The sequence below is a fragment of the Oryctolagus cuniculus genome, chromosome 5, assembly GCF_051225735.1.
Source record: "Oryctolagus cuniculus isolate XC-2025 breed Fujian yellow rabbit chromosome 5, ASM5122573v1, whole genome shotgun sequence".
Lineage (NCBI taxonomy): Eukaryota > Metazoa > Chordata > Mammalia > Lagomorpha > Leporidae > Oryctolagus > Oryctolagus cuniculus.
Genome location: NC_142871.1, coordinates 117,479,453 through 117,496,079, shown reverse-complemented (window position 1 = coordinate 117,496,079; position 16,627 = coordinate 117,479,453). Strand labels below are relative to the sequence as shown.

The window sequence follows — 16,627 nt, the reverse complement described above, 5'->3', positions numbered from 1 at the left end:
TCTCCAAATGGTTCCAACAGTCGGAACTGGTCCAGGCAGAAGCCAGCAGCCAGGAATTCCATCCAGATCTGCCATGTAGATGGCAAGAACCCAAGCACTTGGCTATCATCTGCTGCTTTCCCAGGCACATTAGCAGAGAGCTGGATCAGAAGCAGAGCAACTGGTACTTGAACCAGCACTTTAATACAGAACACTGGTGTCAACAGCAGCAACTTAACCTGTTGCACCACAGTGCAGACCCCTCACTTACCTTTTTTTTTTTTTTTTTTTTTTGACAGGCAGAGTGGACAGTGAGAGAGAGAGAGACAGAGAGAAAGGTCTTCCTTTGCCGTTGGTTCACCCTCCAATGGCCGCCGCGGCCGGTGCACTGCGGCCGGCGCACCGCTCTGATCCGATGGCAGGAGCCAGGAGCCAGGTGCTTTTCCTGGTCTCCCATGGGGTGCAGGGCCCAAGCACCTGGGCCATCCTCCACTGCACTCCCTGGCCACAGCAGAGAGCTGGCCTGGAAGAGGGGCAACCGGGACAGAATCCGGCGCCCCAACCGGGACTAGAACCCGGTGTGCCGGCGCCGCTAGGCGGAGGATTAGCCTACCCCCTCACTTACTTTTAACTTTAGTTCTTCAGCATCCTGTATTGGAAATTGGTTAAATTAGTGTATGGTTGCTTTCCCACCCTAACTGGCCCTGGAGTCTAAACAGGAAAGCCAAGTATGGGTGGCTGCCCAATAACTGAATTTCAAGAAGGTAGATTTTACTTTAGAATTAAAAAGTACAGATATTCCAAGTTTCCCCAAATTATTCCAAGGCAGTCCACTGGAACAGTGTATCTTTTCCTCAGGTAGGAAGTGCTAGAAAAAAAATCTTGTAAAAAATCACTTCAATCCAGCCCCTGCCTTTTTACTGACATTTATCCAGGCCTTATTATGTGGCAGGTACAATGCTAAATGTGTTAAGAGAGTCATTTTACTTAATTCTAGAAATAACCAGGTGTGGTGGGAAGAGCTATTATTTTCATATTACAGACATGGATCTTGAAGCACAGAAAGATGAAGTCATTCATCAAAGGCTCAAAGGGATGACCCTGGGTCTCAGACTCAGGATGACTTCCAAGCCCATGCTTTCAACCACCATGAAAAGAGCCTCTTCTCTCTGCCAAAATAGTGAAGACATTAATGGCCCTTGGTCCTTCCATAATATGGAAGTCATAACCACAGCTTTTAAACAATTCTACTTATTGTATGAGTATTCACAAGTAGGTGTTGTAGATCTTTTAAGACCTATATGTATTAATCAGTGTATATGAAGATACTTTGAAAAGTCTATGGGGTATTTATTGTAGCTCAATTCGCAATAGCTAAAATATGGAATCAAGCCAGATGCCCACCAACTGGAGACTGGATAAAGAAATTATGGTGTATGTACACCATGGAATACTCACAGTGATAAAAAATGAAATACTGTCATTTGCAACAAAATAGATGAAACTGGAAAACATTATACTTAGTGAAATAAGCCAGTCCCAAAAAGACAAATACTTTATGTTCTGTCTGATTGTGGTAACTGATGAGTACCTGAAAGGTAATCTGCAGAAGTGAAATTGATACTTTAAGATGTGATGACTTTGAACAGCCCTTGTCTCGATTGCTGAGGAACAGTTTTTTTTTTTTCATACTATTTGTTGAACTCTTTACTTAGTGTAGGGTTTATCTTATGTGCATAAAATTAATTGAAAATAAATCTTAGTAAAAAATAGGAATGGGAATAGGTGATAGAGGAGGAAGAAGGGTAGGAGTGTGGGTAGGAGGGAGGGTAGAGAGGGAAGAATCATTATGTTCCTGAATTTGTATATATTAAATGCATGAAGTTTGCATATCTTAAATAAAAGATGTTAGGTTAAAAAAAGTCTATGGGAAAAGTGAAATTAAAAGGTAAGTTTATTTGGGGGAAAATTTTTTAAATTCATGCATTTTTCATAATTTGTATTTCCATGAACTTTTTAAAAATATTTTTCAAGATTTATTTATTTATTTGAAAGGAAATTACAGAAGAGAGAACGAGAGAGAGACAGAATGAGAGTGACAGTCTTCCATCTGCTGATTCACTCTCCAAATGTTTGCATCAGCTGAGTCTGGGTCAACCTGGAGCCAGGAGCCTAGAACTCCATCCAGGTCTCCTAAATGGGTGGCAGGGGACTAAGCACTGGGGCCACCTTCCTCTGCTTTACTAGGTGCGTTAGCAGGGAACTGGATCTGAAGCAAATCAGCTGGGACTCAAACCAGCACACACACAGGATGCTGGCATCTCAAGGGGAGGCTTAATCCACTGTGCCACAACAATGGCCTTTCCACGACCTTTTTTAAAAAATAACTTGAGTGACAGAGGGAGAAACAGAAGAGAGAGGTAATCTGTCAGTTGATTCATTCCCCCAAAAGCCTGCAACAACCAGGGTTGGGCCAGACTGAATCCAGGAACCAGGAACTCCATCCAAGTCTCCCATGTGGATGGCAGGTACCCAAGTAATTGGGCTATCATCTACTGCCTCCCTGGTGCATTTGCCAGGAAGCTCGATCAGAAAGGAAACAGTCAGGACTCAAACTGGCAAACCCATGTGGGATGCAGGCATTCCAAGCAGTGGCTTAACCTGCTGTGCCACAATGCTCACTCCTGAGAGTTTTTGAAGTACTAGAGGATATTCCGGGCAAATGATTTTAACTATGCCATGCTTCTATTTTTCCATGCTACTATAAGGCTAACAGTTCCTACTCTTTTGCTAGTTCACATAAATGCATTAAGTTTAATAAGATGATGTCATCACATGCACTATGAGCTTCTTGGAAAAGTGATGCTATGTAAACACAAAGTAGAAGTTTTATAAAAACTGTCAGTGTGGTATGTATACAACATAAAATAGACCAAATTATTTCATTAGAGATTGGGACAGAATAGCTCCTTAACTTTGCATTCTACACCCGTTTTGCAGACTGCCCGTAAATGTGGCTTTCAAGGGCTATCAAAAAAGGAGAGGATGTCTGACAGAATGTTGATTGAATCAGAAGTTCAGCATTCTCCTTACTGAGGAAACACTACACATTCAAGATCTCACCTGCTTCCAGCTTTTGGGAAAATATCATATCAACATTTTTTTGCTAGGGGCAGGTATTGGTCTAGTGCTTAGGACATCCGTTAGGATGCTCATGTCCCATATTGGAGTGCCTGGGTTTGAGTCCCAACTCCTGCTGAATCCAGTTTCCTGCTGGTTCATACTTTGAGGGGCAGCAGGTGTTGGCTCAAGTGATTGGGTCCCTGCCATCCACATTGAGGCTTGTATTGAGATCTCCACTTCCACCTTCAGCCTGGCCCAGACCTGTCCCTGCCATTGTGGGCATTCGGGCAAAGGGCCAAAAAGATGGGAGATCTGTCTTTCAAATATTTTTTAAACGTTGCTGTATTATGATAGTATTACATGGATGGAAGTTGACTGTGCATTTCCTTATACTGAAGGACTTTATGAAGAACTCAGCAGGTATTTCTTAAAATTTAAAAATGGCAAAGACACTCCAAGATGTTTTTTTAGAAAAAAATATTTATTTGAAAGGCAGATTGACAGAGAGAGAGAGAGAGAGAGAGAGAGAGAATCTTCCATCTGTTGGTTTACTCCCCCAAATAATCACAATAGCCAGGGCCAAGCCAGGCTGAAGCCAGGAGCCAGGAACTCCATCTGGGTCTCTCAGGTAGCAGGGAGCAGTAGCAGGGACCTGGATCAGAACAGAGGTATAACAGGTAAAGCTACCACCTGCAACACCAGCATCCCATATGGGCACCAGTTCAAGTCCCAGCTGCTCCATTTCCAATCCAGCTCCCTGCTAATGCACCTGGGAGAGCAATGGAGGATGGTCTAAGTGCTTGAGCTCCTGCACTCAGGTGGGGGACCTGGAAGAAGCTCTTGGCTCCTGGCTTGCGGCCATTTGTGGAGTAAACCAGCATGTGGAAGTTCTCTCTCTCTCTCGTTCTCACTCTCTCTCTTTCTCTCTCTCTGTAACTCTGCCTTTTGAAGACACAAATAAAAATTTATGTCTTCAATAGGCAGAGTTACAGAGAGGCAGAGGCAGAGAGAGAAGACTTCCATCCGCTTGTTCACTCCCCAAAGGCCACAACAGCAGGAGCTGGGCAGATTTGAAGCCAGGAGTTAGGAGCTTCTTCTGGGTCTCCCACATCAGTCAAGGGCCCAAGCACTTGGGCCATCTTCTCCTGCTTTCCCAGGCCATAATGGAGAGCTGGATCGGAAGTGGAGCAGCCAGGGTTTGAACTGGCACCCATATAGGATGCCGGCACTGCAGACGGCAGCTTTACCCACTACAACACAGCGCTGATGCCAAAATGAATATTTTTTTAAAAAAAGAACCAGGGACTGGCATTGTGGCATAGCATAGCGGGTGGGGCTACTGCCTGCAGTCCCGGCTGTTCCACTTCCAAAGTAGCTCTCTGTTATGGCCTGGGAAAAGCAGTAAAGGATGGCTCAAGTCCCTTGGACCCATGTAGGAGACCAAGGAGAAACTCCAGACTCCTAGCTTCAGATCAGCCCAGCTCCGGCCACTGCGGCCATTTGGGGAGCGAACTAGCAGATGGAAGATCTCTCTCTCTCTCTCTCTCTCTCTCTACCTCTGCCTTTCACATAAGTAAATAAACCTTTAAAAAAATAGCATGGGGGGCCAGCGCTGTGGTGCAGTGGGTTAATGTCCTGGCCTGAAGTGTTGGCATCCCATACGGGCGCCAGTTCTAGTCCTGGCTGCTCCTCTTCCAATCCAGCTCTCTGCTGTGTCCTGGGAAAGCAGTAGAAGATGGCCCAAGTCCTTGGGCCCCTGCACCCGTGTGGGAGACCTGGAAGAAGCTCCTGGCTCCTGGTTTCGGATTGGCGTAGCTCCAGCCGTTGCGGCCATTTGGGGAGTGAACCATTGGACGGAAGACTTCTCTCTCTCTGCCTCTCCTCTCTCTGTGTAACTCTGACTTTCAAATAAATAAACAAATCTTTTAAAAAAAAATAGCATGGAGCAGCTAGGATTTACTTGAACCAACATTCTGGCATGGGATCCCAGGGGCGCTATGCCACACCAGCTGATATAGAATGCTTTTTCCAGAGTCATCAAAATATGACTTTTACTGCTGAAACGGAAGTAGGCCCCAGCTTGCAATACAAAATGGAAGAAGCTAACTTGAGACCAACATGAAGGATGAAAAATCACCATTCTTATCTAGGGCCTCCTGTCAGCAGAGAGAACACAGCGCTACTTGTAAACAGACCCAGTCAGGGCACAGATAACAATGCCTAATACACATTACACCTCACGGCACGGTCATACATGCCCTTTTGATAAAAGAGGAAAAGAAAGGAACAGTTAAAGGTGAAAAAGGAGTAAGAATCGTGTTAGTTTCTTTGTAAAACTAAAGTACCTTTCACATGTAATAAGCCTTGGGGGAAAAACCTCAAGGACCATCCGCAACACATTTCCCAGGCTTACCAGCTCTCACCTGACAGCTCCCTTCAGTCGGATTGAGCCAGGGGCGTGGGCGTCAGATTTGCGGATTTGTACTTTTATTTCTAGAAGGATTCGGAGTGGGACACGAGGGGAGTTTTCACCTGCTCTCCGTCATCACTGTTTCTACAGTTGTGATCTCTGGACTGAAAAATCAATGCATGCTAATGAGGGCTCACATTTATGAGAATACAGGAGAATTCCCTGACGCCTTTGGGCAAAGCTGCCCAAGGCCTTTTGTGACTTTCCCACCAGTATCTGTGTGTGCTGGTGTGATTGTGTGGGGAAGAGCAGAGGCCCTGAGGACAGGCTGGCTGGTGGACTGTTTCCTGGTTCTGAATCTACCTTGGACCTGCCACATGACTGCTCCGAGTCTCCACACTTCATTTATGGAATTGAAGCAATTCCCCTACGTAACCTACTTTCTCTGCTTCATGATGTACTGCTGAGCATAAACAAAGTAATGTATTCCAGAACATTTTGAAAAGATAAAACATCGTGCGAATGAGAGATGCGGTTAGACCTGTCACTGAAACGGGGGTGTTCAAGGAACCATTGCTGGGAATTAATGGAGCAGAATTAGTCCTGACTCAGAAGAGTACCGAAATGAAGTAGATAGACCTCTCACAGGAGGTGCAGGCCATCTTCCGAGGATCTGATGCCTTTGTCTTTGTTTATCGATGGTCCTATATCTTGAGGGTCTGTTTCTCATGGTAAAATACAAGAAAGCATTATGGCTGAGGAGCAAGTCGGGTCACTGTTGCCAGAACCTACCAGAGTGCTGTGGATTGACGATACTGGAGTATGCAACCTAGTAGCAATTAGGCCCAGTGTTCCAGAGAATCTGGAACACTTTGGGCTTGAGCCTGTTTTTCAGAAGATGTTCCAGGAAAGCTTATCTTACAACACTGTAGTCAGGTGAGGCCAGGCCACCATGGTTGCAAGGGACCAGTCTGAGCATCTATCTGAATGATACATGTGGCTTGGGCAGGAAGGGCCCTTCCATGCCCTGGATGTGTATTGCAAGCAGCAAGGACGCTCCTGCGCCCCCTTTTCTACATCCTGGATGCTTCCCTAACCCTTGCTATAAAAGCCGGGAGACTGTTTCTTGGGGAGGCAGTTTCTTTAGGGAACTATACCTCCCCACTGTCCCCTTGTCAAAGTAAAGGAGGCTTTCCTCTGAATAACAGGGCTTGAGACTGATTATTTGGGGATACCCCCCAATTAGAGCTAGCAGGCAAAACAGGCGGGACTCTTTGGTAAGCCGTGTTGTTTGCGGGATGCAAAGACGTGGGAGAGGTATGAGTCTCGTACAGGTGTATCCTAGAAATGGGAAAATGTGCGTGCAAGGATCTTGGAGTATTACATGACTACACGCGGGTCATCATCCCAAGTGTTCCCGCGAGGGTGATTTGAATTCCTCGAGGGCGCACGTGAAATTTCTTGTTTTTCCCCCTTCCGAGGGACTTGGAAATGGACCCCTTGGGTGGGTTCTTTCCTCACCACCCCCAGGTGTTTGCAGCTGAGGAAGGGGCCGCGAGGTTCTGGGCCCCGTGTAGAAGGAATCGGCATCAGCGGCTGCGGCGGCGAGCGCGGCCTCGGTGTGCGTGGGTTTGCGCATCCCGCCCCCGGCCGGGAAGGGGCGGAGTCAGGCGTCCCCGCCCCCAGCGGTCCCCTCCTCCCGGCCGCTCCCCCGTGCGGAGCCCGCTGCGGTCACAGCGGCTGGCAGGAGGCTTGCAGCCGGCAGCCGGTGCTGGGAGTGCGGCGAGGTCGGCTGGGTGCGTGCACGGACTCGGCCGCCGCCCCTGCGGGTGAGTCCCGCCGCAGGAGGGCGGAATGAGTCGGGCTGGGGATCAGGACCGTGATGTTGGGGCGCCCCGGGGCCCGAGTTCGGGAGAGGGGGCATGGCAAGATCATGAATGCTGGGGAGCTCCGGAAGACAAGCCTGCCTGGGGACAGTCCAGAATTGCAGTATTGGGGAACCCGAGCCTGAGGAGGGGGCGGGGGTTTGTGGTCCCAATGTTGGGGAGTCTCTGTAGCGGAACCTGAAGGCAAGTCGGCGGGTCAGGACCGTGACGTTAAAGTCCTGGAGCCCTGAAAGGCTGGGGTGTGTATGTGTCGGGACCGCGATGCTGGGGAGCCGCAGCGCCCGAGCCTGGAGAGCTGGGGTGGGCATCGGGACCGCGATGCTTGGGGCGCCTGAGCTCGGACGGCGGAAGGATCAGGACCGCGGTGTGAGGGTTCCGAGCGGTGCAGGAGGGGCTCCTGTCCGCATTCTTGGGGCGCCCTCCGCAGGGCGGAGAAGGGAGCCCGAGAGGAAGCCCGGGGCGGAGGGGGAGCCCGAGGGAGGGGAACCCCGGAAGAGTAGGGTGGGGCGAGGCTTGCGACTTCTCCCGAGAGAGATGGAGGGAGCTACTCTGAGAGGGTGGGCTCTGGGAGCGGAGTTGTTACCGAAAACTGGGGTAGGAAGGAGGGGAAGTTGGAGACGTGTGAACCCAGCGGCTACAGTCGGAAGTGGCAGGTGGGCAGAGACGCAGGGAACTTCTCGGCCTTAAGAATGCAGCTCCTTTAGTGGAATGGGACAGAGGACCCTGTGCGAGACACCCACTTGAGAGCAAGACTGGAAGACCCCAGACGGGCAAGTGGGGACCCTGAATTCAGCGAGCAGCGGGAGTATTGGGAACCTGGAGTAGGGGTGCGCCTCGGCGACCCAGCATGAGGGCCTAGAGGCAGCAGGGGCACCCTAACTTCTAGAGTAGCTACGGATGCTCCAGGCACCCCCCTACCAGCAGGAGCCCCGCGGGCCTTTGTCTTGCCCTGTGTCGCTCCTGGTTTCTGAACTGGATTAGAAGTGATTTTTGCCTAGGGACCCAAGATGAGTAAGGTTTTAGCTAAAATGAATAGTTGTGGGGTGAGATTTCTCATACTTAGGTACTGGTCTACTTCTGTGTGCCTTAGGCATAACATATAATACATGTGCGCGATTTTTATTTTTGTTATTTTTAATTTTTTTCATTTATCTTATTTGAGAGACAGAGATAGACAAGGAGACATAACATCTGCTAATTCACTCCTGAAATGTCCTGGAGCCAGAATTCAATCCAGGTCTCCCAATCCAGGGACCCAGTCACCTGCTGCAGGGTGCACCCTCATAGGAAGCCAGAATCAGGAGCAGTGCCAGAACTGGAACTCAGGATCCTATGTGGGATGGGACATCCCCTGAGGCACCGCCTGTGTCAAACGCCTGTCCCTGTGTAATTTTTAGATCCACGTATACTGCATGCTGCTGCTATACTCTGTGGGAGGCTGAGTAAAAACTGAGGAAAATTGACACAAGGAAAATGTACACAAGCACACTGCATTCCACAGTTGAGTATTGCACAGTCTGAGACTGTGCCAGTGAAGGCTCCCTGTACTGGAATTAATAGCAAGCTACCTGCATGGAAGGTGGACTGACCTTGACTCACCTGTTAAGATCGTCCCCAAACTACCACACACTTGACCAAGGCAACTGGAGGGAGTCAGACTGAATAGGGCCTCAGTAGCTGGGTATCCAAGTTTGTATCTAAAAACAGATGATCAGAGCGTGATCTGGGTGTTTTTGTTTCTTTTGCATTTACTCCTGTTGTTTGTCTCTCTTGGTCTGTTGTTTGTCTGTTTGACTATCTTGTATTAACTCATCATATATTGTTCAGAATGCATAATAATCAGTTTAGTTATTTGGAAGGCCCAGGCCATGGGAATCTTATTAAGTGGATTTCTCCACTGGAAGATACCTTGATTTTAGGGGTTGAGGATAGAATGCCATCCCACCCTTACCTTCTGGACTCTGCATACAGGTCCATCTTCTAGCACTGAGATTTGAACTTCCTGGGAGGACCAACGATTGTTTCAGCAGCTTGCATCTGGGTTTTTTTTTTTTATCCTCCCTTCATGAGAAGGAAATCTTTCTCTTTTTTTAAAGTTTTATTTATTATTTTATTTATTTGAATGAGAGTTATAGAGAGGGGTAGAGACAGAGAGAGAGGTCTTACATCTGCTGGTTCACTCCCCAGATGGCCGCAATGGCCAGAGCTGCGCTGATCCGAAGCCAGGAGCCAGGAGCTTCTTCCGGGTTCTACCTTGCAGGTGCAGGGGCCCAAGGACTTGGGTCGTCTTCTACTGCTTTCCCAGGCCATAGCAGAGAGCTGGATCGGAAGAGGAGCAGCTGGGACTAGAACCTGCGCCCATATGGGATGCTGGTGCTTCTGGCCAGGGCTTTAACCCACTGCGCCACAGCGCCAGCCCCAGGAAATCTCTTCAATTATAAATGTAAGCTAATACAGTGATTTTTTTTTTTTCATTTTACAAGTATCATTTCAGGGCAAGCTTTTCTCATTAAGGATGTATGTACCTTATTGAGTGGGCAGAACCTACCACAAAATCTGCATTATCATGATTGCAGCAGCATGTTCATTCACTTGGACATAAAGGTAGTTGATGTTGCCAGTGCTTTATACAAATGTTAAAATAAATATTCCAGGATTTATCCACTCAAATGAGTATCTCGCCCCTTCAGAAGCCTCCTCTTGGCAGGCTGTGTAGTAGTTCTGGAGATGCTGAGAACAACTGGAGCCCCTGCTTTGTGGTTTGCAGCACACTGACCAACTCCAGCAGTGATAGCAGACCTTCCTCAGCTGGGAAAGAGCCAAAACCCACATGGGTCCAACTTGACCTTCTAAGGAGGGGATTCAAGTATGCCTGTTAAAGTAATGAAAATGCCATTGAAAGTCTGGCAGTTCTAAAGCGGCATCTGATAGAGGAATGTATGCATTTAGGATTGGATAGTAATTAATTAAAGTATACTGTCATTTGAGTGTTTATGCTCTGGGATGTGTGTAAAATAATTGATCCCAGCACTTTGTTGTCATACCTTGTGGCGTCTTGGGCTGGAGAAAACCAGCCTTTCTTTTCCCTTTCCTGTTAAGCTTTATTAGGCAGTGTCCACCACGGTGGACTTTTCCAAAAAGCAAAACAAACACAAACACAGACTGGTTTTCACATATGAAAGGAACCCAGAAAGCTACCCCCAAATGCAGGTAATGACTGGTGCTTGAGCTTTGATGTAAAAGAGAAGGGGATGTGGAGGGAAGGGCAAGAGATGCTTTTTGAAAATCCATTTGAACTTTGGGGTTCCTGTGCACACAGTGTGAAAAATTAACAGAACTTATCCATTTTTAAAACTCTTCCATTTTCTTCCATGTTACACTCATACAGCGGAAAGCTTCATACAGCCATGGCTTTAGTCTTTTTTTTTTAGAGGAAAGGTTTATTGCGGGTTGGGGAAGGCCGATGGGTGGGGTGGGGGGAGGGCAAGAGAGTATGAGAGAGCACAAGACAGAGAGAGCCACTGTTCAGGAACAGCTCCTGTTAAACCTTTGGGGGAGGGCAGGGGGGAGCAGGGAAGTAGGAGCAGCGAATCCCATTAGAGTGGGGGTGGAGCTGACACCTGTGGCTGGGCCTTGTGGTCACCTGGCTTCCAGCAATGGGGGAGGGTGCTGGAACCTAGGATGGTGTCTCAACATAGATCCCGCCACAGATAAGACTGCATAGCTTTTGTGGTTTTGGGCAAGTTGTTTCCTCCTCTTTCAGCTTCAGTTTTTTTCACCTGCAAATAAAAATACAAATGGCCTTCAGGGGCTGTGATGAAAATTGAATAACATTTATAGGTGACCAACATCAAGTTCATGCCCCAAGCATAATGAGTACTCAATAGAGCTTAGCTGTTCCTGTTAGTAATTGTTAGTTTGTTGGCCGGCGCCACAGCTCAATAGGCTAATCCTCTGCCTGCAGCACTGGCACCCTGGGTTCTAGTCCCGGTCACTCCTCTTCCAGTCCAGCTCTCTGCTGTAGCCCAGGAAGGCAGTGGAGGATGGCCCAAGTGCTTGGGCCCTGCGCCCGCATGGGATACCAGGAGAAGCACCTGGCTCCTGGCTGCAGTGGCCATTAGGGGGTGAACCAATGGAAAAGGAAGACCTTTCTCTCTTTCTCTCTCTCTCACTGTCCACCCTGCCTATCAAAAAAAAAAAAAAAAAAGTAATTAGTAGTTTGTGTTGAAATTTGTTTGAGGCCATGTACAAATTCATAATTTTTCAGGTAATGATATTCCCTTCAGCTGGGCTTTGCAACTGAATTTCTGAACAAGAACATTTTGTTTTTACCCTCTTGGCCTTTTGAGGGCTTTTAAAAGGTGACCTTAAAAACAACCATGGATAGTTACTTTATTTTGAATTCAGATTTTAAAAAAACCGAACAATCCTGTTATGGCTGTGCATTAGATATAATAGTTTGGTTTAGTAGTGAAAATCTGAAGAAAAAAAGAGTTGAAAGCCTTTCCTCTTTTTTTCTCTTGATGCAATGAAAATATTATTCTAACAAAATGCTACAGTTCTCTTGGCACATATTGAAAGGGATGATTCTGGTAAACATTCCTTTCAGTTAAAACGTGAGTTTTGCTGTGTTTTGGTTTTTAAACAGTAAGGAAAAATAGCCCAATACTGAGTTCTAAGCTACTTTGTAAATATAGAAATTAATTCTTTCAAAATTATGCATGTTATTCAGTACATATAAATTAGAAAAATGGGAAAATAATTTTAATGTAATAATTAGGAATTGTATGATCAGGTAGTGTTTCATGAAATGCTTACCATTTCATGAGAATTCTCTGTGTATTAGGTAAGTGAGTGCTGGAGATAGTGTCCCAAGATACAGGCTTTGCCCTCCCGAAGTTCACATCATGTGCTGTCTTATGATTATGCATTAGTAAAAGTTTCTTCTCCTAAACGCTCATGGAACTGAGACTTAATAAGGATTTCATTACATATCTTTCTCCGCCAATTTCTTGGAGAAGGCTAAATGGGTAGAGCTGTTAATCACATCTCTATTTTTGATGTGAACTAACTCAGGATTAGAACTCAGATGCCATGAAAAGAGGTAAAGGCTATAAAAGTACTTAATTGTGTTGTAAAGTGATTCATAGCTGGGGGAGAGTGGTATTAATGTTATACCATGCTTTCAGTGTTGAGTTAGGTTCTTCCCCTTTCTTCTAGTACTGGTTTATATTGTAAAGTCTTAGGAAATAAAAGGTTACATGGTGGCTTAGTTAATAGAGAGAGGGAGTTGATTTGCCCCCCTCCCAGGAAGCTTTTGGCAATGTCTGAACACATTTTTGATTGCCATAACTGGGGGATGGTATCGTGGCACAACAGACTAAACCACTGTTGGCCATGCTGGCATTCTGTATTGGGGTACTGGTTTGAGTCCCAGCTGCTCTGTTTTTGATCCAGCTTCCTGTTAATGCACCTGGGGAAGCAGCAGGTAATGGCCGAAGTACTTGGGTCCCTGCCACCCATGTGGGAGACCTGGATGGAGTTCCTGATTCCTGGCTTTGGCCCGGCCCAGTCCTGGCTGTTGCAGGCTTTTGGCAAGTAAGCCAGAGGAAGGATGATTCTCTCTCTCTCTCTCTCGCTCTATCTCTATCTCTATCTCTATCTCTATCTCTCTCTGCTTCTCAAATAAATAAATAAATCTTTAAAATTACAATTTGCATAACTGGAGGAGGGAGTGACATTACTGGGATCTAATGGGTAGAGGCCAGAGATGCTGCTAAGTGACCTATAATACACAGAACAGCCCCTCACAGGACAAAAAAAAAAAAGTCTGCTCCAACATATCATAGGTGCTAACAAACCTAGTTCTGAACATGGGCAATGGAATGAGGCTAAACTCACACTAGCATCCTAGCACCACCAGATATTAACTGCACCACCCCTGAGAGAATTACTTAACCTGAGTATCCATAAAATACATTTCTGAGGAGAGATTTTAGTAAACGAGACGGCAGATATGAAGCACCTAGCACACAGCAGGTACCCAGTAAATGATAACAGTATTATGACCAGTTAGTAGATATGGGTCAAAATCTAGGGACTGTACTTCAAACATATACAGCTTTGGTTTTTTTTTTAACCTATTCTGCACAGAAAGAATCCAGTTTTTAAGTTTAAGATTTTTATTTATTTTTAATTTATTTGAGAAGCAGGCGGACAGCTCCCATCTGCTGGTCCACTCCACAAATGCCCAGGATCTTAGAACTCAGTCCAGGTCTCCTACGTGGATAACAGGGAAAAATTATTTGAACCGTCACCTGCTGTTTCCCAGAGTGTGCATTAGTGGGAAGCTAGAGTCAGGAGTGGGGTCAGGACATGAATCCAGGTACTCCAATATGGAACTTAGGTATCCCAACTAGCATCCCACTAGTCCAAACACCTGCCCAGAATCTAGGTTTCTTGATCCTATCCATGTGCCCATGGCTTGGAGAGGAGCATAGACTTAGAACCTTCAACATCTACAGTTTTGCCTGCATCCTGGCCCTGGTTCTGCCAGACAGCTAAATGTAGCTAGGAAAGCGTTCCAAGCAAGCAGACTTCCCCTGTGCCGTGGGAAAGTGAGTTGTGAGGACAGCAGAGCCTTCCGTTCCCTCTGGGCTACACTTGGAAGGGGAAGAGAGCCAGGCAGGGAGCCCCTGAGCATATAGCTCAGGCTTTAGAAGGTCCTTCCTAGATCCCTGTCTACACGTGGTCAGAGCTCCCTGTGGAGTGCGAGTAGGCAAGGAAGTCTGGGAGTTTCTGCTTTTCTTCAGCCCCTCTTACTCAAACAAAGAACTCTTTAGGGGGGGTCTCTTCATGTTTAACAAAATACTCTAAATCTACTCCAGCTTTTTCTCTGCCTGGGGTTACCGTGCCATCTAGGAGGGGAAAGCCCATGCTTTTGATCTTCATTCATTTCTGTGTTTTGCTCACTCTGGAATCACGTGAAAATCAGCTCACCCTAACAGACAGATCTTAAGCAGGATGGGAGTGCAAATGGAGTCTGAGACTGGTTTTAGCAATGTAAAAATCATTTATATTAAGCAACGTAAAACTCAGCATTATTGCTGTGTCAAGAAATATAACTGTATTCCCTCTCCCAGAACAACCCTGTAACGTAGGTTCTGTTATGAATTCCCTTTCACAAATGGGGAAACTTAAGGTGCGGAGAGGCTGTGACTTGCCCAAGGAGTCAGAGGTCTGTTCAAATAAAATTCTTAGTTTGTGTTCTTTATTGCCCTAATGCTAGTTGGTTGGCATTTCTCTAGCTTCTAGATTCCTTCAGTAGGGACAGTTTAAGTAGATGAGAAATGGCTCTAGTACCTGTAGCTTTCACTCAGCTTTCCTTGTTTCTGTGGCTGGAATCCTCTGTCCACTAATAATTGAAAGTGAAACCCTTGGTTTTGCAGACTTACGAAAACTTGTCTGAGCTATTTGTCATACCAAATGGTGTATATTGTTGAAACTCATGGGTGACTGGGGTAGTCCTGCCTGAGAAAGAAACTGAACACTTACCGTTATGGCTGAGATCATGATCCAACATTGCTACTTTCCAGGGTCCACATTAGCAGGAAGCTGGAGTCAGGGGCTGGAGCTGGGAAGTGAACCCAGGTACTCAGTTGTGGGGTGCAGGTATCCTAACCAGCAGTTTAACCACAAGGCCAGACACCTCCTGGACTTATTTTTCTTCATCTTGCAACACAGCTAGCAGCAGAGGTGATGACATTTAGCCTTCTAGTGTGATGTAATCCAAGATTAGAAAAAGAAAAGAAGAAGAAAATGTACTCTCATAAGAGAATTTGGTGCTTTTCATCAATATCTTAAAACTGTATTTGTGGGGCCAGTGCTGTGGTGTAGTAGCTTAAGCCTCTGCCTGCAACACCAGCCTCCCTTATGGGCATGGGTTCTGAGACCTGGCTGCTCCACTTCTGATCTTTCTCCCTGCTAATGTGCCCAGAAAAGCAGTGAAGGATGACCCAAGTGCTTAGGTCCCTGTACCCCCATGGGAGACCTGGAAGAAGCTCCTGACTTCAGCCTAGCCCAGCCCCAATTATTGTGGCCATTTGGGGAGTGAACCAACAGATAGAAGATCTCTCTCCCCCTATACTCCCAGTAACTGCCTTTCAAATAAATAAATAATTTTAACAAGAAACTATTTTTCCTGTCCTTAATGCTTGCTCTTTTTAAATATTTATGTATTTTTACTCATTATTTTAAAGGCAGAATCATGCAACCCCCACACACATACACACAAAAGGAGAGGGAGGATGGAGAGAGGGAGACAGAGAGAGAATCTTCCTTCTACTGGTTCACTCCATAAATACTCATAACAGCCAGGGCTGGGCCAGGCTGAATCTAGGAGCCTGTAACTCCATCTGGGTTGCCCACATAGATGGCAGGCCCTCAAGTATTTGAACTATCATCTGCTACCTCCCAGACACATTAGCAAGAAAATGGGAACAAACCGAGTAGCTGGAAATCAAACTGGCACTCTGATATGGGATATGGGTATACCAAATGGTCGCTTAACCAACTGCACTATATGCTACCCCAACACTACTCTTTTGAGTCCAAGAGACTATCCAAGAGGTTTGAAATATGTCTACAGTCAGGAATTCAACTGATTGAAGATGAAGATAAAGTACATGTTTCACTAAATATTGCCTGTAGATCATGATTTTGTGAGAAATGAAAATTTTGTTGGTGAAAACTATCTTATCACTTTCTTCTCAGATTAATTCTAAAGAGAATTGATAAAGCTGTATAAAATATGGAAGAAAAAAGTGGACAATGTCAAGACTCTGGTGGAGTGTAATGGTTCTTGAATTATATTATATTCTCGATGGTAAATTCATTCTGGAAAACCCATTTTATCTTTTCTACTCCTGTACTTTAAGATAAGGGTATTGATACTATTCCCTTGAGTTGCTAGAAATTAAAATTAGTGGGGTGGGTATTTGGCACAGTGGTTAAAGTTGTTTCATAGGTTGCCCACATCACATATCACATATTGGAGTGCTTAGTTTAAATCCTCCACTTCTGATCCCACTTCCTGCTAATCCATCCTGGGGCAGTAGATGATGGCTCAAGTATTTAGGTCCCTGCCACCCATGTGGGAGACTCTGCTTGAGATACAGGTTCCTGGCATTGTCGTGGTCCGGCCCTGGCCATTGTGGCTATTTTGGGAGTG

General features: G+C 46.1%; 1 protein-coding gene across 4 annotated transcripts in view; it reads left to right on the top strand.

Annotated features, from left to right (window-relative positions):
- The first annotated feature begins 7,194 nt into the window (after positions 1-7,194).
- The window catches only part of PAQR8 (progestin and adipoQ receptor family member 8), a 47,348-nt gene continuing 37,915 nt past the window's right edge, over positions 7,195-16,627 (top strand). The window contains exons 1-2 of one of the 4 annotated variants that reach the window (XM_089333172.1): positions 7,215-7,341; positions 9,586-9,841. In XM_089333172.1, the coding sequence (XP_089189298.1) occupies positions 9,766-9,841 (76 nt within the window). In that variant the 5' untranslated portion in view covers positions 7,215-7,341; positions 9,586-9,765. Of the gene's footprint in view, positions 7,342-7,927; positions 8,052-9,585; positions 9,842-16,627 lie in introns of those variants that run through there. The other 3 variants (XM_051855625.3, XM_008263043.5, XM_051855631.3) reach the window with 3 other exon arrangements.